We start from the raw sequence: 27,793 nt of genomic DNA on the forward strand, positions 1-27,793 counted from the left end.
CACCAGACCTAACAAATGAAGAGGAAAAGAATTCAGAATAATTCTGAAAAAGAATTCAGAATAATGATAGTAAAGATGATCCAAAATCTTGGAAATAGAATGGAGAAAATACAAGAAAAGTTTAACAAGGACATATAAGAACTAAAGAGCAAACAAACAGTGATGAACACACAATAAATGAAATTTAAAATTCTCTAGAAGGGATCAATAGAAGAATAACTAAGGCAGAGGAACAGATAAGTGACCTGGAAGATAAAATAGTGGAAATAACTACTGCAGAGCAGAATAAAGAAAAAAGAATGAAAAGAATTGAGAACAGTCTCAGAGACCTCTGGGACAACATTAAATGCATAAACATTCGAATTATAGGGGATCCACAAGAAGAAGAGAAAAAGAAAGGGACTGAGAAAATATTTGAAGAGATTATAGTTGAAAACATCCCTAATATGGGAAAGGAAATAGTTAATCAAGTCCAGGAAATACAGAGAGTCCCATACAGGATAAATCCAAGGAGAAATACACCGAGACACATATTAATCAAACTATCAAAAATTAAATACAAAGAAAACATATTAAAAGCAGCAAGGGAAAAACAACAAATAACACACAAAGGAATCCCCATACGGTTAACAGCTGATCTTTCAGCAGAAACTCTGCAAGCCAGAAGGGAGTGGCAACACATATTTAAAGTGATGAAGGAGAAAAACCTGCAACCAAGATTACTCTACCCAGCAAGGATCTCTTTCAGATTTGACAGAGAAATTAAAACCTTTACAGACAAGCAAAAGCTAAGAGAATTCAGTACGACCAAACCAGCTATACAACAAATGCTAAAAGAACTTCTCTAGGCAGGAAACACAAGAGAAGGAAAAGACCTACGATAACAAACTCAAAACAATTAAGAAAATGGGAATAGGAACATACATATCGATAATTACCTTAAATGTAAATGGTTTAAATGCTCCAACCGAAATACATAGACTGGCTGAATGGATACAAAACCAAGACCCATATATATGCTGAATACAACAGACCCACTTCAGACCTAGGGACACATACAGACTGCAAGTTAGGGGATGGAAAAAGATATTCCATGCAAATGGAAATCAAAAGAAAGCTGGAGTAGCAATTCTCATATCAGACAAAAAAGACTATAAAACAAAGACTATTACAAGAGACAAAGAAGGACACTACATAATGATCAAAGGATCAATCCAAGAAGATATAACAATGGAAATATTTATGCACCCAACATAGGAGCACCTCAATACACAAGGCAAATAGTAACAGCCATAAAAGGGGAAATCGACAGTAACACAATCATAGTAGGGGACGTTAACACCCCACTTTCACTAATGGACAGATCATCCAAAATGAAAATAAATAAGGAAACACAAGCTTTAAAAAACACATTAAACAAGATAGAGTTAATTGATATTTACAGGACATTCTATCCAAAAACAACAGAATACACATTTTTCTCAAGTGCTCATGGAACATTCTCCAGGATAGCTTATATCTTGGCTCACAAATCAAGCCTGGGTAAATTTAATAAAATTGAAATTGTATCTCGTATCTTTTCCGACCACAATGTTATGAGACTAGATATCAATTATAGGAAAAAATATGTAAAAAATACAACCACATGGAGGCTAAACAATACACTACTTAATAACCAAGCGATCACTGAAGAAATCAAAGACAAATCAAAACATGCCTAGAAACAAATGACAATGAAAATACGACAACCCAAAACCTATGAGATGTAGCATAAGCAGTTCTAAGAGGGAAGTTTATAGCCATACAATCCTACCTTAAGAAACAGGAAACACCTCGAATAAACAACCTAACCTTGCACCTAAAGCAATTAAAGAAAAATAAAAAAACCCCAAAGTTAGCAGAAGGAAAGAAATCATAAAAATCAGACCAGATATAAATGAAAAAGAAATGAAGGAAACGATAGCAAAGATCAATAAAACTAAACACTGGTTCTTTGAGAAGATAAAAATAATTGATAAACCATTAGCCAGACTCATCAAGAAAATGAGGGAGAAGACTCAAATCAATAGAATTAGAAACGAAAAAGGAGAAGTAACAACTGACACTGCAGAAACACAAAGGATCATGACAGATTACAACAAAGCAACTGTATGCCAATAAAATGGACAACCTGGAAGAAATGGACAAATTCTTAGAAATGCACAACCTGCCAAGACTGAACCAGGAAGAAATAGAAAATATGAACAGACCAGTCACAAGCTCTGAACTTGAAACTGTGATTTAAAATGTTCCAACAAACAAAAGCCCAGGACCAGATGGCTTCACAGGCGAATTCTATCAAACATGTAGAGAAGAGCTAACATCTATCCTTCTCAAACTCTTCCAAAATATAGCAGAGGGAGGAACACTCCCAAACTCATTCTACGAGGCCACCATCACCTTGATACCAAAACCAGACAAGGATGTCACAAAGAAAGAAAACTACAGGCCAATATCACTGATGAACATAGATGCAAAAATCCTCAACAAAATACTAGCAAACAGAATCCAACAGCACATTAAAAGGATCACACACCATGATCAACTGGGGTTTATCCCAGGAATTCAAGGATTCTTCAATATACGCAAATCAATCAATGTGATCCACCATATTAAAAAATTGAATGAGAAAAACCATATGATCATCTCAATAGATGCAGAGAAAGCTTTCGACAAAATTCAACACCCATTTATGATAAAAACCCTCCAGAAAGTAGGCATAGAGGGAACTTTTCTCTACATAATAAAGGCCGTATATGACAAACCCACAGCCAACATCATCCTCAGGGTGAAAAACTGAAAGCATTTCTACGAAGATCAGGAACAAGACAAGGTTGCCCACTCTCACCACTCTTATTCAACATAGTTTTAGAAGTTTTATCCACAGCAATCAGAGGAGAAAAAGAAATAAAAAGAATCCAAATAAGAAAAGAAGAAGTAAAGCTGTCACTGTTTGCAGATGACATGATACTATACATATAGAATCCTAAAGATGCTACCAGAAAACTACTAGAGCTGATCAATGAATTTGGTAAAGTAGCAGGATACAAAATTAATGCACAGAAATCTCTGGCATTCCTACACACTAATGATGAAAAATCTGAATGAGAAATTAAGAAAACCCTCCCATTTACCCCTGCAACAAAATGAATAAAGTATCTAGGAGTAGACCTACCTAGGGAGACAAAAGGCCTGTATGCAGAAAATTACAAGACACTGATGAAAGAAATTAAAGATGATACAAACAGATGGAGAGATATACCATGTTCTTGGATTGGAAGATCAACATTGTGAAAATGACTCTACTACCCCAAGCAATCTACAGATTCAATGCAATCCCTATCAAACTACCACTGGCATTTTTCACAGAACTAGAACAAAAAATTTCACAATTTGTATGGAAACACAAAAGGCCCCGAATAGCCAAAGCAATCTTGAGAACGAAAAACGGAGCTGGAGGAATTAGGCTCCCTGACTTCAGACTGTACTACAAAGCTACAGTATTCAAGACAGTATGGTACTGGCACAAAGACAGAAATATAGATCAGTGGAACAGGATAGAAAGCCCAGAGATAAATCCACGCACATATGGTCACCTTATCTTTGATAAAGGAGGCAAGAATATACAGTGGAGAAAAGACAGCCTCTTCAATAAGTGGTGCTGGGAAAACTGGACAGCTACATGTAAAAGAATGAAATTAGAACACTCCTTAACACCATACACAAAAATAAACTCAAAATGGATTAAAGACCTAAATGTAAGGCCAGACACTATCAAACTCTTAGAGGAAAACACTGGCAGAACACTCTATGACATAAATCACAGCAAGATCCTTTTTGACCCACCTCCTAGAGAAATGGAAATAAAAACAAAAATAAACAAATGGGACCTAATGAAACTTCAAAGCTTTTGCACAGCAAAGGAAACCATAAACAGGAGCAAAAGACAATCCTCAGAATGGGATAAAATATTTGCAAATGAAGCAACTGACACAGGATTAATCTCCAAAATTTATAAGCAGCTCATGCAGCTCAATAACAATAAAACAAACAACCCAATCTAAAAATGGGCAGAAGACCTAAATAGACATTTCTCCAAAGAAGATATACAGATTGCCAACAAACACATGAAAGAATGCTCAACATCATTAATCATTAGAGAAATGCAAATCAAAACAAGAATGAGATATCATCTCACACTGATCAGAATGGCCATCATCAAAAAATCTAGAAACAATAAATGCTGGAGAGGGTGTGGAGAAAAGGGAACCCTCTTGCACTGTTGGTGGGAATGTAAATCGATACAGCCACTATGGAGGACAGTATGGAAGTTCCTCAAAAAACTCAAAATAGTACTACCTTATGACCCAGCAATCCCAATACTGGGCATATACCCTGAGAGAACCATAATTCAAAAAGAGTCATGTACCACAATGTTCACTGCAGCTCTATTTACAGTAGCTAGGACATGGAAGCAACCTAAGTGTCAAGAGATGAATGGAGAAAGAAGGTGTGGCACATATATACAGTGGAATATTACTCAGCCATAAAAAGAAACGAAATTGAGTTATCTGTAGTGAGGTGGATGGACCTAGAGACTGTCATACAGAGTGAAGTATGTCAGAAAGAGAAAAACAAATACCATATGCTAACCCATATATATGGAATCTAAAAAAAGAAAAAGAAAAAAATGGTCATGAAGAACCAAGGGCAAGATGGGAATAAAGACACAGACCTACTAGAGAATGAACTTGAGGACACGGGGAGGGGGAAGGGTAAGCTGTGACAAAGCGAGAGTAGCATGGACATATATACACTACCAAACGTAAAATAGATAGCTAGTGGGAAGCAGCCGCATAGTACAGGGAGATCAGCTCGGTGCTTTGTGACCACCTAGAGGGGTGGGAAAGGGAGGGTGGGAGGGAGACTCAAGAGGGAAGAGATATGGGGACATATGTATATGTATAACTGATTCACTTTGTTATAGAGCAGAAACTAACACACCATTGTAAAGCAATTATACTCCAATAAAGATGTTAAGAAAAAAGAAATTTTATCTATTGTAGTACTTAAAAGTATAAAGTTTAGCATTAGAATTTATATGAAATTTGACCCCATTTCTTACCAATGATGTGGTCTTTCATTAAAGACTCAGCTTCAATTTCTCCTTCTTCAAAATTATTGAGCAAAGTTATTTAAATAAATGAGATATTATAATTTACTAGACTGGTGAATTAGGTTCTTATTATTTTAGGTTCTAATAATCTAGGGAAAAAGTGCATTTTTCACTGATTTCTTAAACATCAGCCCATTGAAAAATTAAGCAAAGTTATTTTGTTTTGATATTCCTGGGTAACCTACTCCTGAAGAGATACCTTCTTCCTCTCTATTTTCAGCTTTTTAATAGTTCAACAACGACAGAACAGAAAGTCTCTACTATAAGTGAGGTGGGTGGGGGAAGGAGGAAGCAAGTTGAAAAGCAATATGAAAAATCCCATTTGGGTTATTTCATTAGTAAGTGTTCACATTTGAATATATATTTTATAGGACTGTACCCCAAACTGTTAGTCATGATTAGGTGTTACAGTTGGAGACTTTCATCTTCTACCTTAAATACGCATGCACTATTAAAATTTCTGCTACTGTGGTACATGGCTTGTAGAAAGAGAAAGAAATCTGTTTTTAAGTGTGTGAGGTTGTTGGGGCCCAGGGCAATCCACCCCAAAATGCACCTCAATGGCATATTGATTATTTTGAATAAAGTTATGTGAGAAACAACCAATGGAAAATAAATGATAAAAAAGAAAAACTCTGATGCCCCTTTTTCCCCCTAAAAGTAGGAAATAAATCTCCCATGTGATACCAGGAGGATAGAAAGCATCCCTATCACCAAAGTTAGGGAATTCAAGGCTAAGCAAGCTGTATAGACAAAGTTTGTTACTTCATTAGTCTGCTACCCCAAACACAAGCCCCCTTGTTTTGTTACATCTCTTCAAATAGTTGTTTCTTTGTCTAAACATGATATATTATTGGCCTGCTCTGGACACTTCGGGGGGTCCCATTTTTATGACTTATATGCATTAATTAATTAATTTTTTAAATTAATCTTTTCATCTGTCTTGTGTCAATTATTAGACCAGCCAAAAGAACTCAAGAAGAGCTGGGGGGCTTCCCTGGTGGCGCAGTGGTTGAGAGTCCGCCTGCCGATGCAGGGGACACGGGTTCGTGCCCTGGTCCGGGAATATCCCACATGCTGCGGAGCGGCTGGGCCCGTGAGCCATGGCCCCTGAGCCTGCGCGTCCGGAACCTGTGCTCCGCAACGGTAGAGGCCACAACAGTGAGAGGCCCGTGTACCGCAAAAAAAAAAAAAAAAGAAGAGCTGGGGCGGGGGGTGGGGGTAGGGATGTGGAATCTCCCCCTCCCTGGACAAAGTTCTGATATCCTTCCTTGGGAATTTAATGGAAAGTTTGAGGATTTCTGGATAATCACTATTGGCAACAAAACAGAAACACAATCATGAAAGCTTGCTACCAAATTAAAAACACTCAAGCTGGCCTCAAGTTTGTTCAACATAGTACTACAGATCAGATAACAGTGACATTATAGCCAGAGAATTGACATAAAAATGTTTTGACTCAAAACTTCTCCATCCAGCCATTTTGTTCTTCTAAAGTAAGTTCAAAAGAAAGATATAATTGTAGAGTAATAAGATTATCATCCTGTTGACATACCCGACAACAGGTGATAACAAACAGGTGATAACAACAGGTGATAATAAAATGGATGAAATAATTTTTAAAACACTGAGAAACACAACCATACAGCTCAGTATTATCTGATTAATTGTTGTTATAATAGTTGCAAAATTTAATTGCAAACATCAAAAATAATTCTTGAAAAAAGATGCAATAGACAAAGTAAAAAACGAAAAATAAGAAAAACAAAACTGAACCTACATCCCAGTAATTCCTAAAAGGACTTGGAATTAATAGGGTGAGTTGTAAAGAAGTCAGATTACGTTTAATTCTCATGTAACATCAGAAACTACTTACATGCACCATTGTTTCTAGTATAGAGAAAAATCATATGTTTAATATCTTTAAAGACTTGATATGATGAAAACAACATGTACTTTTAAAAAGATTAAAAAGGGGCTTCCCTGGTGGCACAGTGGTTGAGAGTCTGCCTGCTGATTCAGGGGACACGGGTTCATGCCCCGGTCTGGGAAGATCCCACATGCCACAGAGTGGCTGGGCCCGTGAGCCATGGCCACTGAGCCTGCGTGTCTGGAGCCTGTGCTCCGCAACGGGAGAGGCCACAACAGTGAGAGGCCCGCGTACCACAAAAAAAAAAAAAAAAAAAAAAAAAAAAAAAAAAAAAAAATATATATATATATATATATATATATATAAAAGGTGAAACAAAAAATGAATAAAACAATTTGACAGAAGATGAAATTTATATTTTGGAAAAAATAAGACATGTACTTAAAAATGCCCTTTTAAACAACAATCTTGGAATGAATCCAAAAAATTAAGGCTAATTTTTTATATTAGTCCTTGAATTTAATCCTTTTTGTGTAAATAAACTTTAACTGTAATTAATAATAACAGCAAACAGTTACATAATTCTTACTATGAGCCTGGCACTCTTATGCAAACTCAAACATACTAACTTACTTTTACCCTCAAATGAACTTTTTGGTTAGTAAACTTATCGCCATTTTACGGGTGAGCAATGCTAGCGCATAAAGTTAATAAATTTGCCAAAGGAAATACTGCTAAAATTTATATTTGAAATTTAATTTAACCCAGGCTGTCTGCATCCAGAATCCAGGCAGTTCTAGACACACTCTGAATACCCAGTACACTTTACAGCCTTTTTAATTAAGGGAACTATTAGAAATATACTTTTTAGGGCTTCCCTGGTGGCGGAGTGGTTGAGAGTCCGCCTGCCGATGCAGGGGACACGGGTTCATGCCCCAGTCCAGGAAGATCCCACATGCCGCGGAGCGGCTGGGCCCGTAAGCCATGGCCGCTGAGCCTGCGCTCCGCAACGGGAGAGGCTACAACAGTGAGAGGCCCGCGTACCGCAAAAAAAAAAAAAAGAAATATACTTTTTAAATTCTCAAGTGGTTCTTTCGCCTTACCACTTACTTATGTGAAAGGCAGGGTACAAGGGGGAAAAGTGGGAACAAGTTAGAAAATGGATAACATCTAAGACCAGAGCTGTGAACGGGCAAAGACCCTGCTTTCTGGGTCACAGCTGGTCCTCATAGATGATTAGGCTGCACTTAAAAGAATTCCTACTTAGAATTGTCAGGTTCTGCCCTTATTAGTATATAGGGTGTCTCTAAGAAATACCACTGGCACAAGCTTCCTCCCCTGTATCTTCCTAAATAACTTATTCCTCTCCCTTCCTCACAGTGAAGCCTTCTCAATCAAGTCTCAATCAAGTCCAGTTGATGTTTTTCTATTTCTTTAGGTCTATCATTCATTCCTTTAACCAACATTTTTATCTTGAGTCCACAATATACTAAGACAGTGGTATCTTTTTCTTATATCCTAGAGTAAGGCAGAGATACACAGAGAGAGACAAAGAGAGACAGTAAAACACAGTAAGATGTGATGAGAACTAGAGAGTCTACAAAGTACATCTCGCTTCCTTTAGCAGTTTGTGGGTCTGTACTACTGCTACATAGTTTTGATTTTTAAAAAAATACATCTATTATTTTTTAAGTTATTGATATCAATTGGAAAGGCAGAATTATTTGTTAAACAACAGAGTAGAAGGACACCTCCACGGATACAGGCTCTCCTGCAAATATTCACAGAGTGAGAGCCTATGAACAATATATTGCTCATGAAAATCAAGTTTCTTCTTTTGAATAAATCAAAGTTTACCACAGACTCTTAAATGGCATGTGAACAAAACACTATCACAGTTGCTCCTTTTTTTTTTCAAATATTAGATATTTAAGATAGATGAGAACATGGTATTCCAAGAGTTGTTCACATTCTTTTACTTACAGCCCTCATAGATGTCAGTGGGAATATGGACTGCTGCGTGCTGATAGGATATTTGTCGCCCAAAATTAGCATCATCGATAAAAACAGGTTTTATCCTCTGGCTGCCTGGCTCACTATCGTTCTTTTCTGGCTATAAAGAAAAAATAGACAATAAACAGAATATTACAACTTATGCTAACACAGGTATTCTCACATTCACTTCTTCATTTGCCAAATGCATAGTCTTTAAAAAACAGATCTACAAGAATATTTTAAAATATAGTCCCATGATGACATCAGACACACAAATTTCCACTCAGGTATTAGCTTTCACATTATAACCTAACTTCTCTCCTAATTTCCTCAACGTTGGAGTCACTTGGGATCATCCTGAGAGGACCAGAGCTTTCCCACATCCAGTACTTATTAAAAAGTACATTTAAAGAATAGCCTAAGTACCTTTATATACAACCAAATTAAAAGTTTCCCCTTGAAATAAATTTCACCACTTATGTTACCAAATTTCTATTATTTTTAGTTTGATAACCAAAGCTACACATGACCTTTGTGTAAAAATAATAATAATAGCAATGAAGGATTATTTTATGTCATATTCCCTTGATTTCTACATGTATTCCAGGTGTATCAATTTTTGTTTTAAAAAAGTAAGTATAAATACTAAGAAAGAAGAGATCTATTGTAACTCTTAGTACAATCAAATCCTAACTTCAACCAATTTGTCTCCCAAGGTAGGAGAAAAGATCCAATCAATAACGATTCAAGAAAACCCCACAAGAGTTTCAGGTTAAAGATTAATTTTGAACTATTTGAACTACGGTTGTGACACTGAATTACCCTGGCAAGATTATCCAGTTTCTCGTCTGGCAAGAAACTAAGAACCTCACTCATTTATCCAAAATGCATCTCTCTAACAACTGTTTTTGCCTACTTATGTTAAACTTTTTATTCCCCCAGTTCAAATATAGTTAACTCCTTCCTAAGTAAGCATTTTTTTATTAAGTTCAAACCTGTATTATCAACTCCATTTTAGGGACTAATGTATCCCATATTCCCAAGATAATTTCCTCAAAACAAAACTGAAAAAAGAATCACAACATTTGACTATTTTCGCAGCACACTGCAGTAATGCAACTGATAAGCAAGAGAAAAGACTTAAATGGACAATCAGAAAATTTCATAAGAAGGCTGGTAGAATGTGGCAACACGAAGTCTACAAAGAAGTGATAGTGTCCAACTTTTTAGATGGCTCTGAAAATTTCTATAACCAGATAACCCATCAGTATCCCAAGATATTTTAAAACACACACACGCGCGCGACTGTGTGTTTCCCTAAGGAAGTTGCAACACTGGAAAGATTATTTAGACACAAATATTAGCAAAAGGGCTTTTTTTTTTTTTTTTTTGCTTGCAGTGCGCGGGCTTCTCACTGTTGTGGTCTCTCCCGTTGCGGAGCACAGGCTCCGGACGCGCAGGCTCAGCGGCCATAGCTCACGGGCCCAGCCGTTCCGCGGCATGTGGGATCTTCCCAGACCGGGGTGCAAACCCGTGTCCCCTGCGTCGGCAGGCGGACTCTCAACCACTTCGCCACTAGGGAAGCCCAGGGCTTTTTTTTTTTAATCCATGACTTCTAAAGCTGCAAGTCCAACTCATTATGTAATGAAATCAATTTAATTGGTCATGACCAAATTATTTTTCAAATGAAACAATGTTGAAAGAAAATATGAAAATACTCTCTATAATAAGGGGAAGGACTATATTTGGAAACTGTGGTTTAGGTATTCTGTTTTGGGGGGTTTTATGTTTTATTATACTTTGTTGAAAAGGAAAAATTACATTTTTAGAATGTTTATGAGTCAATTTAATATGCTGAATATAAAAATTTTAAAAAAAAGGGGGGCTTCCCTGGTGGCACAGTGGTTGAGAGTCTGCCTGCCGATATGCAGTGTATGCGGGTTTGTGCCCCGGTCCGGGAAGATCCCACGTGCCGCGGAGCGGCTGGGCCCGTGAGCCATGGCCGCTGAGCCTGCGCGTCCGGAGCCTGTGCTCCGCAACGGGAGAGGCCACAGCGGTGAGAGGCCCGCGTACCGCAAAAAAAAAAAAAAAAACACAAAAAGTTGAAGACATATCACTGTTTTTTATCCATGTGAAAGCCACAAAGATATAATTGCTCCCCCATAACTAAATACACAAAATAATGAAACAGTGGTGTTGAAAGTCTAAATTTTGGCAAAATACCTACACGCAGGAATCTCTAATTCATACTCTTTTCTAAAACAGACGTTAGGTGTGTACAGCATGAAGGAAAAGAAAAGAAAGGAGAAAGATGTTAAGAAAAAGAGGCACCATAGCGCCAAAGAACACGTAACCTAACACATCTACCAGCATTCCAACTGCTAATAAAGGAAAGAATAAAAGTAATAACTGGGGTTTGGTCTTGGATTCAACCGTGAATTTTAACATATTTTAAAATTCATCCTCTATTCTATGGCTCTCTGTTCCTGGGCACAATTGACTTAAATAAGAGAAGGGATCATTAAAACAAACTACTTTCATTAATAACAAGAATGTAAAGAGGGTCTCACCTAATAAATGATGTCATTTTTCTTCTCAACTGCAAACATCCTGAATTAGTGAAAAGCCTCAATATTTATTTTAAAGTAGAGGTTTCTCAAAGTGTGGTCCTTGAAGAAGCAGCATCAGCAACCACTGAAACTTTTCAGAGTTCAGGCTCTCAGGCCCCACCCCAAACTAGTCAATTAGAAACGGCAGGGGAGGAGGGATCCAGCAAGTAGTAGTTCAACAAACCCTCCAGGTGATTGTAATACACACTAAAACTGCAAGTCCACTGCTTTACAATCAATAGTTTAAATTGCACACACATTTTTGTTTAGAGCTACTCATGAAAAAGTTAGGATTAATAATAAGCATATTAATGGATGTCTGAATTTTTCTACCCTCCATAGGGTAGAAACACTGTTTTATTATTACTGAATAATAGATGTGTGCACATGGTAATATGGCGAGTAATATCTGTCAAAGGATATTTCAAAAGACAGTAGTTTCTCAAGATACTCTAAGGGTTAACTCCAACCTGAAATAACTTGTGGAAACATTCTTCTACTCTTCTGTCAAGAGAATAACAAAGCACATTGGAACATCAAAAGCTCTGAAATAAGCGTCACTAAAGAAAACCATGTTTAACCCAGTGTTCTCAAGCTTATGTGACCCTGGAATTTTTTTTTTTTTCCCATACAAAACCTATTACAAAGAACATACTTACAAAAAACTGTGGAAAGGCATAGTGGAAAGTAAAGACATCAGAAGATTTGCTTCTACTCAGTCGTATTAGTAACACCTCAGACTAGGGCCAGTCACTGTTCCTTGGGCTTCAGCTTTCTGACTTACAAATAACGCTGGGCTGCAGGTGTGGTCCTTATTGCCTGGGGCATATCAGAATCACCTGGGGAGCCCTCGCCCCCACCAATAAAGCAGTGACTCACAACAGGGAGGACATCTTTGGAAAGAATCTCTCAGTTGGTTCTAATATCCTCTCCTACTTAAATTAAGAAGACTCAAACTAAAGAATCTATGTTATTATCAGTTATGAAAACATTATAGTCCTATTTCTATAATTTTAGAAAATATTACATTAGTTTCTGTAAGCATATCTTTTCCAGAAATCCTATTTATATCTATCTCTGGCAAAATTTAGATATATGAAAAGTAGAAAGATTTGATGGTAAATAAGAGACAGAGTGAACTATACCTATGAATTACGGTTAGGAATATGTGCATAAGTGCAATCATTTCATTCATTCACTCACTCAAGAAATAATGTATTGGTAGAGTGGAGGATTTAATGATAACATTTATAGAAATGTCATTTAATATCTAAATCTTGAAACAAATGTGCAACAATAGTAAAATAATCACAATAAGTATGACAAATATAATTTTATATTGTTATTAAGGAATATAAAAGAATAATTACATTGGGAATGTACATATATGCTGTATTTGTTTTTAAATGGTTTTAAGCTTAAATGTAGGTGTTAAGCACAAAGAAAGAAGAGAAAATCAGCCTATACTTTTAGAGGAAAAGAGAGAAATGTAGGGATGAGTACATAGCAAACACTAGTAGCCCTATCACTGGTTTTTATAGTTTTGATGGTATTCATCTTTGTGCTTTCTTGTTGTTTCCAATGTAATACAATAAACATGTATTATATTTGCAATTTAAAATATTAATTTTTGTTTTAAGTCCTTTCTAGAGTGCTATTAAGCACTATACGATTATCTTACTAAGGTGGAAGTTGCTTCTATTTCCTCTGAGCCCTCTCACACTTAAAAATTATGTTTTAAATGTATTTTAATAGAGATTCTTTCACTTTTCAATTGCCATAGAGGGAATTCCCAGGCGGTCCAGTGGTTAGGACTCAGTGCTTCCACTACTGAGGCCGGTTCAACCCCTGGTCAGGGAAATAAGATCCTGCAAGCTGCATGGTGCAGCCAGTAAATAAATAAATAGCCATATAAAGGGCTTTTAGGAATAATTTAAAATAATGTACTTCTCAACTTGTATAATCATGTATCACGTCTAGTTTTAACGTACAGATGCTAAATATATTAAGAAAAAATAATATGGTTGTTGCCCATGGTCCCCCCCCCGCCCTTTATTACACTCTCCATAAATTGAAGTCATTTCATGAAAAGATTAAAATTTCTAAATGTAACTCATTTCATCATAATCCATCTTTACTTTTCTTGATATATTATGGGATTATATAGTATAATTAACATAGAGCAAATACTAGACACAAAGGAACTGACTGAGAAAAGGAAAGTGGAGAAAAGCTACTTAACACATATTGTTTAGTGTGTTAAAAATTTCAAATAAATTGTCCCCCTGGAATTAAGATCTCATTGTTTGCCAGACCACAAGAAAAATTAAGTCAGCATGTCTCTTGCCAATTTTTTTCCCCAAAACATCTCTTCTGAATTCTCCTGACTACCCTATATAAATGTGTACAGAGACGCTGAGAAGGTAAATTCCAAAATGTATTCAAATGTATCTGGTAAAACACATAAGTGAAACATGAGAAGCATGTTCCTCTGACTATTCATCTCAACATAATTTCATTTATTAAATAATAGATTAGATCACTCAGAGACAGAGGTACCAGCTAATCCTGGATGGGTCATTCGATTTTGCAAGCAGTACCTATTCGCAAATTTCATTTGGAAAGTCACCATGATGTCTATGACAGGCACAAAAGACTTTCGCATATTTAATATATTTATCTCAAATGAAACACTCTTAGAATTGATTTTTATAATAAAACATTTGTTTTTAATATTTTTAATCTTTTTCATGCTATAACTATTTCTACCAACAGTAAAATGTTCAGAAATTAAAAGTTCATATATTTCACTTAAATTACAATAAACATTAGCTTAATTACTGTGCACAATTCAGGCTGAACATGCTCACTGAGAAACTTTGCTCACAATCACATTATGGTTAGGTTTACCTCCCCCTGCTCTCTAATTTTTGTGTATCTCACAAAACTGTGAGAAAATTAGTTGATACTAAATAAGAGCTGGGACCCTCTACAGGGGCATCACAATTGGCATTTCTATCCCACTAGTGAAGGGTGTAAATGAACGTGTTCTTGTGTAATGAACCAAACTCTTCAATAACCAGAGACTACAGACTTGTATACAATTCTCCACAGTGTATATGAGTATATTTTAAAACTTCCACCTCCAAATACATCCTTTTCTTTTTTACAACTATTTCACAGATGTTGTTTACAAGAGGGCCTTACAACTTTCACAACATACACGTTATTGATTCTTGAAATTTTTAGTCTCAATTGTATTCCCAATATCAAACAAAACTTTGGATACACAATATGCTTTTAGGCATGATATTATCATCCAATGTAAATAACTATCATGGATGTATTATATTTACAATAGACTTTCATACAGCCAGCAAGGCGGAAAAGGCTGCTATACTGACATGTTGGTATCTACTCTATGAATTAAAAAATAAAGTTGCTCCCGTAGCCACTAGTTCACCACTGGAATGTAAGCTGGTTACCAGTTCTTACCCACACATAGGAAAGCCGCCTTTTTAGTAAATCACATGCATCAATTAGAAGTGGAGATTCATCAAAGCAGCTGCAGCTGTCCATGCCCAATTAAAGAATAATAAATAGAGAAAAAGGTGCTGAGCCTTCAGCCAATTACAATTGTTCTGGTCAGGGTGTGAGGCCAGGCTGAATAGTAAATAATGAGTCCAGTTACAGTGGCAATAAGAGTACTGTTGAGTCTCCTGAGTTAATTGGTTTAAGCTGCTATTTTTCTCCCTGAGGATGCTGTGACTCAGAGACATAGTGGATGAATAGAACTGAAAAGGAAATATGAGTTGGATGACACTGAATACATGACACTAAGGGCTTAAATATAATATTTGTCCATTTGCTTTACTGAATCATAATAAGAAAATAAAAATTTTAAATTATAATTTAATGAATAGACATATTGTCCTTTGAAAAAACATATGAGTTCAGCTAATCATAATATATTTGATGAGGAAATAAAGAGTTTTTTTTATGAATTGAGAAGATTTCTCCAGTTCTTCAAGTAGTTAAAATGTTTTAGCTGCTTAGATTTACCCTATGGAAAAACTATAGCATTAATTCCTCAGAGGCAATTTACTCAATATATTAAGAATGTTTTACAGTTAACATGAAAAATAAACATAACATTAGTGGTCAGAAGAAACTTGAAGAAATAATTCTATTCCTTAAAATTAGACCTACTGTTAAATTTCTGCATATTCTTCTACTATTAATTATGATATATAAAAGAGAAGGAAGAAACAGTCTGAAATAAGCAGACTTTGGAGGTAGCGGGAACAGTAAGCAACTGAAACTGTGTAATACACAGAGAAAGACAGCAAGTTAAAAAATACATAGGTGATATTAAAGCAAAAAAATATACATTTTCTAATATGATGAAGCGAATCAAAGACAACTATGAATTTGAAACACATAAAACAACTAAATTAAGTCAAAAACGGATACTGATCACTGCAAGAACTTGTTCATTAAAATTTAAAAGCGGCATTCCTTAAATAAAATGTATTGAGGTTGCTGATAAGGATTACAATAACGATTTAATAAGGTGGAATACAAAATCTGAGGACATCCTCAAAATAAAACTGATGAATTTTTAGTTTGCATAATGGAGGAATGCGTGTGAATCACCTATCCCAGGATCTACCCTCAATGAGCATGAGAGCCATCACAGTATCACAGTACAGATAAGTGTGATGACAAGGACTGAGGGCTGGTTTACACTCTACGAGTAGTATGAAAATTTCAAATTATCAGCATTAGAAAGGGATGTAATACTCTGAACATATATATACATATCTTTTTTATACATAAATATGTAACCTAAATTTTGGGGAGTGGCTGATAGGGTATTTTCTCTACTAAGGGACTGTGAAATGGTGTCTTGCCTATGAAAAGAACTATGTGATTTCAGATAGTCTGAAAGTTCAATACAAGCACTCTCCCCACCCCTCCGGAAACCATATAGTGGTATATATTATATTAGGAAAGGAAAACATTTCAATGGGGCCAATCTATTTGTTAAAAAATTAAAAGCAAATTTTCTTATTATGAAGATTATGACAGACAAATATACTTTAAAAAATATTGTCAGGACAAAACAGGTTAAACAAAAAAACTTTGTAAGGTAGAAAGATCAATTATTTTCCCTTGATACCTAAGGCAAAGATTGACTAACACCTTACAACTAATATACAGTAAAAAAAAGCCTGGAGGGGCTTCCCTGGTGGTGCAGTGGTTGAGAGTCCGCCTGCCGATGCAGGGGACACGGGTTCGTTCCCCAGTCCGGGAAGATCCCACATGCTGTGGAGCGGCTAGGCCCGTGAGCCATGGCCACGTCCGGAGCCCGTGCTCCGCAACGGGAGAGGCCACAACAGGGAGAGGCCCGTGTACCAGAAAAAAAAAAAAAAGCCTGGAGTCCAGGACGCCAAGATCCCACCATACTTACAAAGAAATGAAAATCTCTCTATGGCCCATAAGACTCTGAATGATCTATTTCCAGCCTGACTCCTCATCCAGATCTCCTGCCCTGCCTTCCCTTGCTCATTGCCACATTGGACTGTTTTCTGGTCCTCACACACATTATGCTCTTCCTGGTTTAACGTCCCTGGGTCTGCTGTTCCTTTTGTCTGGTAGGTTGTTCCCTGGTCTTTTTTCATAGTGTCAGTTCACTCTTCAGATCGCAGTTGAAAAATACTCTCTTGGAGATTCTGCCATCTAAATTATCCCCCACAGAATACTGAAAACATTACACTTCATTTATTACATTCAGAGCAATGTAGACATTACTGATTTTATAGAATTTCACATTAAGGTTTGTCAAACATTTACTGTACTGCTTAACATGCAAAATTTAAGTCATATCCTAAGATATATCCCTAGGATATATCTTAACATTGCTAAAATTTATGGATCTAGATGGCAGGACATCCCTTTCAAGATAAAGACTATAAAATAATAATTTTGTATAAAATGTCAAAGGAAGGGATAAAGATTGGTTATGTAACTGCGTTGGTGCGGTTGACTTTTGTTTCAATTCTGTCTTGCACAGATTGTGCCAATGTAACTTTGGAAGCAATAATTTTACTACATTTTTTTTTAGGTATCTTTTAAAAATCGGTAATGCAACAATGCTCATTAAATGATCAGAATACTCTTTATTAAAATCAGAAATTTGGCATCAACACTTTGATATTCTAAATGGTGTTTAAGGATATATGGATGTGTAAAAACGCTATCAAATTTTTTATTTGCCCCATGTTTGCTATCTCACTACACTAAAATATAATCACCACGAGGGCAAGAGGCCTCATTGACATCGTTCGGTTGTGGCCCTAGCACCTAGCAAATCACTTAGAACTGTATCTGCCTGCCCTATTTATAACATTTGTTGAGTGAATAAATAAACTTGAATCACTGTTTCCTAGTCCCCAGACTCATGCTTTTTCTACTTCAGCAGGAAGCAAGGACAAACACCAGAAGCAGTCCGGTGAATGGACAGACAGCGCCTCAGTCAGGAACCCCGCTTCTCAATCTCATTTCAACTCTGTGTACAATTCTGTGTGTCCTTGCTATGGCTTCTCAGTTTTTTTTTTTTTTTTTTTTAAGGAACAGAGGGTAACAAGATCTGTAAACCTCCTTCTAGCTCTGAAAATTCTCATTCTGAAATCTATGAACTAAAAGCAAATTGTTTCCAAGGCTTTTTTTTTTTTTAATGCCAAGTAACTGCAAGAACATGTAAATGATGAAAAGCGGGTATAAAGACTCCTTTTGGTAAATATTAGTAAACTTTAATATTTTTCTTATTTCATTTGCTAGAAATGGGTATAACTGTAAGTTCTAGTGTTCTCTTCCACCAGTGAATTCCTTTGGAGACCACTGACCAAAAGACTCCTTTGGTATCCAAACCCCTTGACCCTGAGAATTTACATTTTAACTTAGGGCAATGCATTCAAAGCACAGAGCTATAGCTATCAATCAAACAGACAATGTGTAGGCGAACACGGGTTAGAACATTAGCTGGGCTTTTCACCTCCACTTCACGAGTTGAATTATTTCGATTACTTCACTCAAGTGACAGTCAAGGCCATCTTTTTGAGAAGAACTTAAATAAAAATGAACACACCATGCGTCAGTGGTCTCCAAAGGAATTCACTGGAAGGGTGGAAGAAAACATTAGAACTTACAGTTATACCCATTTCTACCAAATGAAAGAAGAAAAAAATTAAAGTTTACTAATATTTACCCAAAAGAGTGACATTAGTATTCCCTTTCCCCTGGCCTTACTGTGTGTGTGGGTTGGTCTCAAGTCATCTGTCATCCTCCAGGTACCACAAGGAGAAAGTGGAAACCCCACATACTGATAATGAGCCACCTTCTCCCTTACACAGTCCCTTTCAATGTACTATTCTTCACTTTATATGTAAATTTACTTATTATTTTCTTGGGTTTAACCTACTCCATACGTGGCTACCAGCTTTAAAAGATTTCTGAAATTAACAATGATTGAAGTTGAAATTCTAGTAATGGAAGTTGCACTGAACAAGAAGAGAATGACAGAGATGATGCTTCTATTCCCAGCACTAGCTCTTCTTCAGTCTCATTACCAGATAGAAAAGTGATTCAATTAGTTCAACCGGCAAGTTGGTCAAAAAAGTTAATATTATCAAGAAGATTATCATAAATATGGATTTAGATTTACTATATCGGTAACAATGTCCTGTGTTCATATGGGCTGTGGAGTTATTTCCTATGGCATTATGAAGGCATCATAATTAAAGGCATTTAATAACTAAGCATCTAGAAAAGAACTATACTTTTTTTCTGGTGATTTTTAATGTCAAATGCCACTTAAACCAATACTTCATAAAATTTCACTTATCTTAAAATTTTAGATGTCTCTTGGGAGGTTTCTCAGCATATTAGTTCAGTAGTATATAGAGAGAATTTATAAGTAAATATTGTTATATTGAGAGGTGCATTTTTTTAACTGACATGCATGTGCAAGCAAAAAAAGGTTGAAGATACCATTCAAAACAATCCAGTCCCCATATCTCTGTTTACCCAATGCTGTACATAGGGTGAGTTTATAATGCCCACATAATGCCACCGAACTTTCCAAACAGTGAATATTCAGTGAGTTCTAAATAAATACACCATACACTAGCCTCTGGAAAGGAAGAACTGGATGTGGAATCTAAAAGAGAATTATGCATGCCACCACCCCAAAGCAGCTGAGGACCAACGTTTTAACTATCCTTGCAAAAGCAGCACGTGCCCAAGCGCACAAAGCATTACAAAACTATCAAAATAGACTCAAAAGTTTTGGAAGAAGGCCCAAAAAACATATGGCGCTATTCCTAGAAGAAATGGAATCTAATCTTATCTTCCCCCCAATGAATCCTAATATGGCTATATATTTCACACAAGGGTGCATGCGTTAATTTTAAGGTCTCCATGGTAAATATCACTAGGAATGATGGATCAGCTCACTGAAGATTTATGATTTAAAGTCTAACAGTCTTTTTAATCACAGAGATTTTATTTTACCTACTGCAAGTCACTGTCAACTAACAGCTGTCAATGATGAAGCTGGTTGGATAAGTACGAGCCACATACATCAAAATTAAATACGGACAGAATGATGGATAGGTACAATAAATTAAAATTTTAAACCAAAACCATTTTCAAAACCTTTAATCTTAAGCCTTGATTTACAACAGTTCCATCACATGGCCTTCTCCTGTCCCCCATGGGGGCCCACGGAATAGGCAGTGTAGCACAGCACAGGGACACACGGCCCCTGCTGGGGATCACACGGACTGCACTGCATTCAGTTCCGTGCACTACCAAATCCCACATGTGTGACAGCGGACAAGTCACTTAAGCTCACTAAATTTTTCTTGTCTTTTCTGGATATCATGAAAATAATAGTATTGCCACAAAGGATGAGTGTGAACTTTAAACGATAACATTACCTGCAAAGCACTTACTTTCTAGTATAGAGTAAGTATACATATTTTAATTACTATTATAATCCAATCCAAACATATAGCATTGAAAATATTTACACCACTTACTTTAGATGCACACACACAAAAAGGTAACTCTGATTGTACCATTTACTATACAGAAGCAATTAATATTCTATCTGTATGCCATCTCCTATTTGAGGATTCAACAACAGTCATTAGCAGAGCCTGAAATAAAGGCTGTATACTATTAGACAGTTTTTTTAAAAAGCTGCCAAAGAGGACTTCCATGGTGGCGCAGTGGTTGAGGGTCTGCCTGCTGATGCAAGGGACACGAGTTCATGTCCCAGTCTGGGAAGATCCCACATGCCGTGGAATGGCTGGGCCCGTGAGCCATGGCCCCTGAGCCTGTGCGTCCGGAGCCTGTGCTCCGCAACGGGAGACGCCACGGCAGTGAGAGGACCGCGTATCGCCAAAAAAAAAAAGCTGCCAAAGAAACCTAGACTTTCTTTCTTTAATAATTAGAACAGAGTCGTCACTGTCTGATACATATCCCTATTGGTTCATTCTAGAAACAGACTGATTTATTTCTACAAAATAAAATTAAATCATGAATGATTAGGCTTTTAAGAAAACATTTAGATAGGACATTATGTTGGAATAAGTTTTAATGTAGACAAGACTGGTAAGAAAATAAATAGCAACATAAATATGCAAGGGAATTGAGCAGACTAGCCGAATGTCCCAGAAAGGTCAAATTTTTAGCATGATCAATATAATAAAACGTAGCAAATAAATCAACTCAAGTTATTGACATGGGAATTCTGGGCTGAATTTATTTCATTTGGATTTCAGTCTGAAACATAGGTCTTGGAATTAGGTTAATAAGAGTTTGTAATGATCTGCTTCGTCTTTGCTTGCTTTGGGAATTAGGAAAATAGTGCTGCTTGCTGGCACAACTGAAATCTCCTGGGGAATCTGCTTCACTACATCTTTAGGAAAGTTAAGGATTTATTGGGACAGATGTCTCTAAAAACCTAAACAAGAACCTAAATAAATTTCAAAACTAAAGAGAACCTGAATGTGGAATTTCATAAATAACTGTTGCATTATTAGCGGTTTTTTTCCATTTTATCTTGACATTTAATTATCTTTTCAAACCCAGATATATAAAACCTACAAGGATTTCAAGGCAAATTTTTGCACTGAGGTCACATTTATTTCTAAACGTTTTCTGAAGATTCTGATTTTTATTCTGTCACGCATTTTCTTAAGTTTTTCACACAAATGTAAGGATATTCATAACAATAAAATGAAAGAGGTCAAACTAGTACCCTTCAATTATTTTTAACACATCCACGCATATAAACGTGTTCCATTTGGAACTCAAATCAATATTAAATGTATTGTAGTAATATTAATAATTATTATTTTTAAAATTATACTCACTAACATTTCTGGATTGCCTACTGTAAGTCAGGGAATGTTCTAAATTCTTTATATGTGTTAACTAATTTAATTTTCACAGTAACAGTATGAGGTAGGTATCACATTACCTTTATTTTTCAGACCAAAAGAGTGAAACGCAGAGACTTTAGGTGACTCTGCCGATATCACAAAGCTAGAAAATGGCAGAGATGGGCCTCAGATGCAGGCAGTGGGCCTCCAGAGTATAATGTCTTAACCATCAAGCTCTGCTTCTTCCTCCGTTTAACAATGTACACAGCACTTATACATGTATGTCTTGTTATTAATTAGGGATAAAAGTTTCCTATGGAAGTATTTAGGAGTGAAATGTCACATCTCTAATTTATCTTAAAATATTTAGCAAACAATACATACAGCAACTATGGAGACTCTGTTTACTGTTCTCTCTTCTTTATATTTAAAATATTTTTCCTGATAAAAAGTTAAAAACTAGGGCTTCCCTGGTAGCACAGTAGTTGAGAGTCCGCCTGCCGATGCTGGGGATGCGGGTTCGTGCCCTGGTCCGGGAAGATCCCACGTGCCGCGGAGTGGCTGGGCCCGTGAGCCACGGCCCCCGAGCCTGTGGGTCCGGAGCCTGTGCTCCGCAACGAGAGAGGCCACAACAGTGAGACACCCGCGTACCGCAAAAAAAAAAAAAAAAAAAAAAAAAATCTTACATTAAAACACTGTACCCACGTTAATGCTGTGGTCTCTCTGGAAATGAAATTTGACAACTTACTTATTCTAATTACATGTATAATTAGACAAAACTTCAGTTTGATGGACTAATAAAATAAGCTTGGTTTCATATTTCACAGAGATTCATAAAAACTTAGATTATCAGATCTCTCCAGACTTGGAACCCAAAATCTTGATCCTTATATTGCTTGTAGTATGGCAAACAAATATTCTAACTCTGCTACTTATTCCCAACTTGAATCAGTTTTAGACACAGGGGAAAGCACATTGTCTGTCTGACTTTACTTAGTTCTCATGACTGAACCAGGGGCTAATGAGAGGAAGGGACAGATGAGAGAAGAAGGAAAAAGGTCCACTCCACTCCCATCTTCTGCAGCCTGCCCCGTTGTATGAACAAAAAGAAACGAATGTCTATATTAAAAAATTAATTCAAATACAGTACACAGTCAAAGTCAGTCTTGCCATTCCTCTCTTAATATTGTTTCCACTCAACCTTGAAACAAAACAAACATTTTCGTTTCCATCATATTTGCAAAGGGTTTCCTGTTTACTTTGCAAATACGGCACTACGTTAAAAAGCAAACAATCTCATTGTAGTTTGAGATTTTTCTCTTTTTAAGGTAGTGCCGTATATACAATGAAATATTATTCAGCCATAAAAAGAAACGAAATTGAGCTATTTGTAATGAGGTGGATGGACCTAGAGTCTGTCATACAGAGTGAAGTAAGTCAGAAAGAGAAAGACAAATACCATATGCTAACACATATATATGGAATTTAAGAAAAAAAAATGTCATGAAGAACCTAGGGGTAAGACAGGAATAAAGACACAGACCTACTAGAGAATGGACTTGAGGATATGGGGAGGGGGAAGGGTAAGCTGTGACAAAGCGAGAGAGTGAGGCATGGATATATATATACACTACCAAACGTAAGGCAGATAGCTAGTGGGAAGCAGCTACATAGAACAGGGAGATCAGTTCCGTGCTTTGTGACCACCTGGAGGGGTGGGATAGGGAGAGTGGGAGGGAGGGAGACGCAAGAGGGAAGAGATATGGGAACATATGTATATGTATAACTGATTCACTTTGTTATAAAGCAGAAACTAACACACCATTGTAGAGCAATTATACTCCAATAAAGATGTTAAAAAAAAAAAACTTTTGACATGAAAAAAAGAAGCGAACAATCTTCACAAATGCTATGTAAGCAACAGGGGGACTGAAACACACAAACACCTACCCAATTTAACAAGCATTATCTCAGCAATTATTCTAAATCATTAAACAGAGAAAATGAGTAAGACCCTTACCTCAAGACACTAAAATTTTAATAGAGAAGATTATCCCTGTATAAAAATACCATAGTATAAGATATTACACCACTGAAACCAGAAACGTGTAACAAGTTATTCTGAGCACCCAGAGGAAGGAAATACCATTTGCTACTTAGGAAAAGCAAGGCAGGCTTCAAGAGGAGGTAGTATTTGAATTAGTTTTTAAAGAGTACTTAGCATCTGATTGGAAAAATTGTAGGATATCAAAATCAGGTAATTAGAGGAGAGAATAGTTAACATTAACTAGCACAGGGACAGGAATCATTGTCTTAAATTTCCAGCATGGCTATGTACCTTATACTTTCCATATGAATTGTGGCTCACCAAATAATTTCGCCAAGTTATACGTGCATTTTTTAATTCCAAAGCAAAAATTTGTGTAAATGACTAGAGTCATAATTTTTAAATCACATTACACAATCCTAAGGGACACTGACTTTACCCCTTATTTCAGTCACTGCTTTAGCTAAATCTGCCTGTCACTAGGTATTTATTTTTATACCCAGAAGGTGAATATAAACAGCATCGATCTGAGCAGCACAGATATTATAAAATGCCCCTGAGGGACTGTCTGGTATCAAAGTCCTTGAAAGGCTTACAACCTGACATCTCCCCACAAACTAGCTAATTCAGACGTAGCTCACAGAAAGTTACACTCCAAAGAGATAGCTGTTGAGCTTCATTGAGAGGCAACTGATGAGATTAAAAAGCACTTTAAATGCTTGTTTTACCTTTAAGTGAGGCCATGTATCACCATTATAATGAACAAAATCAATTGATTACACTTGACTGTCATTCTTTATATGCAAATCTTAACTTGGTGATGGACCAGCATATTTAAAATGGGAGAATAATAGGAACCAGGAGATTCTAAATTTAATCCTGAATCCAACATAAACTAAAGTTATGGACTTTTCGTATGAGTTACTTCTATTATGAAAGCTACTTTTGCTTCATTTCCATCTACTCATATCCTACACACCTTACCCCTGCCCTCACCTTCCTTAAATGTTGGTGTGATGAAGATTCTACCCTATACTATCTTAAGGCATTTTTCTTTTCTTTTCTTTACATGTGTGGATGTGTGATGTAGGCAGAGTAAGGCAACAGGAGCAGTGGAACTGCAGCAAGCTGGAGAATGCATCACATCCAAAGGCAATCAAACTCACTTTGTTTCTGTGTCAGCACACCAAAACACATCTGTAGTTAAATCTGGCCTTCCTATTTCTATAGCTTGACACTTGCTGGGAAGATTTCAGCCACCTGTTTTCAAAGTCCACTCATAGGCTAAATATAGAACTATTCTAGAAAATAGAAAATTTATTTATATCTCAGATATTTATATCCCCATTCAAACATATGAGGATAAATTTATTAATTGATAATATTGTTTCAATATTTAGTATTCCAATTAGTTCCTGTGTTCATTAGATATTACATATTAATGTATGAGATTATAAACTCACATTATATAATCTCTGTTCACCAATTTTTCATAATGAATATGGTTTTGTGGAATTTGAGCAATAAAAATTTACAACTAAATTGGAATATAGAAAAGCACAACAAACAGTGACGGTAAGCCAATTCAAATCAAAACAAGATGGTATTATGATTATACAAATATTTGATAAATAAAACATCAAGCACTACGTGTATAAAGTTGGAGTATAGCAACCAATTAAATCCAATTATATACAGCAAAACTTTTGGTAAGGATGAATAAATCTCATCATCCGTGTAAGTCCAACTTCATCTGATAAGCAACAATCTTCAAAAAAAGCTATAACCACTAAAAATCCTAAGGTGAATATCAAAGTTCAACATTTACTTACATTTCTTAACTTTCTTTCATTCTAAGATAGTGAATATTTCCATTGCAGAAAACAATTTGATTGTAATGATCAAAACACATGCTTTAAGAAGGACTAAATAATACTCAACACAGCGCATAATTTTATAATCATTTTCCTGTAAAAGAGAATTTTTTCCTCAGTTCCAAGTTGAAGAATTTGACTATACTTAATTGATAGAAGTCACTCAGACGAGCAGGGAGAGTCTGGGCATTAACTTTAATATTCCAAGACGAGCAAAATTAAGTGCACGAACTGCTAATTAACTCCCAACTAGTATTCTCCCTATTCTCTCTTCAGTAATGGAGTCCTATATTTTATTTGGGTACATGCTTATCGAAGGGGAAAGAAAATTATGTTCCGTATCTTCTTGCATCTAGGCAAGACTAGTCACTAAGTTGTGGACAACGGGTGCAGATAGAAACGCTGTGTGCAATTTCCAGAACATGCCCTTAAAGGCAAAGGGTGTGTCCTTCAGTGCCATCTGCCTCCTTCCTGATGCATAGAATGCAAAAATCATTGTGGATATTGGAGCATCCATTTTGGACCAAAATATGGAAAAGTTACACTGAGGAGAGCAAAAAACATGAGAGAAGGACTGTAGGGCCTCGACGACGGAAGAGTTGTTATATTAGGCCTTGCACACAGAATGTGACATGAGAGAGGAATAATCTTTTGTCTTGTCTTAGCACTTTTACTTTAAGACTCTCTGTAATAGCCAAACCAATATACTAATCATAAAACATGATTCATTTTTATTCACTATCTAAGGGTTTACAAGAGCAATAGTATTAACATATCTAAAGGACTATGAACTTCCCCAACAAAAAGTTTTAGTGAAGTATAAAATGTATTGTCTTACATTTCTTTATAAATTCTCAAAAATTTTATGTGATATAGTCCAACTCCAGCAAACTTGACAAAGTTAGCAGGATGTCAAGAATATGCAGAACTAAAATGAAATTTATGGATCACCAAGTCAACTGTAGCATGTCTCAGATGAGAGAAAAACAGTTTGAATTTAAATATGTTTTAATGCCCTTAGGCAACTACAGTTTTAAGGCTGGACTGGTACATGAATCCAACTAAACCTGCTAGGTCAGCTTGTTTGTAAAGCCAATCACCCTAGTATACCTACGTTTACCCTGGAATTTAACGTAAAACTTTTAATACTCACATCGAGATCATCCTTTGCATTGTAGTAGACAACTTCATTGCTCTATAAAAAAAAAAAGAATGCTTTAGTGATTTGATTAAAAACATAATAATATACTGGATCAAACACTGAATACATTTTATTCATATTTTAAATAATAAACCTCTCATAGTATTCCTTTTACAATATATTCCACAAAGATTGAAAAGATTAGCCAATATTTTCTTAGAACATATTCAAACACTATAGCAGTGATATTAGAAAAGCACATCTTGTACTGTGGGAAAACTCAGCATAGGTCTGAGAACAATTTGTGAAGAAAAAAATTTTTTAATTCCTAATGCAAATAAGTTATATATATATATATACACACATACATACAAACACACACACCTAAATAATGAAATGATAAATAGGATAATTCAAGAAAAGTGAATACTGTAAGTCGCTGCTTAAGAGTTTGCTGAAACCATGACTTTTAAAAAATATACATCGAATGTTGAAATTATTCTTGAAGAAAGGTATATCTGCACTATACTGGCAGGAATTCCTTCAGGAGATTCAGATAAGGGATTAAGAGTATCTGTGAATTTAGAT

The 27,793-nt window shown here is 36.1% G+C and overlaps 1 protein-coding gene across 5 annotated transcripts in view; it reads right to left on the reverse strand.

The window, feature by feature from the left end:
* Nucleotides 1-27,793, reverse strand: part of CACNA2D1 (calcium voltage-gated channel auxiliary subunit alpha2delta 1) — a 513,328-nt gene that overhangs the window by 177,240 nt on the left and 308,295 nt on the right. For all 5 annotated transcript variants that reach the window (XM_073809606.1, XM_073809607.1, XM_019940505.3 and 2 more), the window contains 2 exons: nucleotides 27,218-27,259; nucleotides 9,069-9,198 (listed from right to left, as the gene is read on the reverse strand). In XM_073809606.1, coding sequence (XP_073665707.1) covers nucleotides 9,069-9,198; nucleotides 27,218-27,259 — 172 coding nt within the window. The remainder of the gene's footprint in view (nucleotides 1-9,068; nucleotides 9,199-27,217; nucleotides 27,260-27,793) is intronic.

The sequence above is a fragment of the Tursiops truncatus genome, chromosome 9 (assembly GCF_011762595.2).
Source record: "Tursiops truncatus isolate mTurTru1 chromosome 9, mTurTru1.mat.Y, whole genome shotgun sequence".
Classification (NCBI taxonomy): Eukaryota; Metazoa; Chordata; class Mammalia; order Artiodactyla; family Delphinidae; genus Tursiops; species Tursiops truncatus.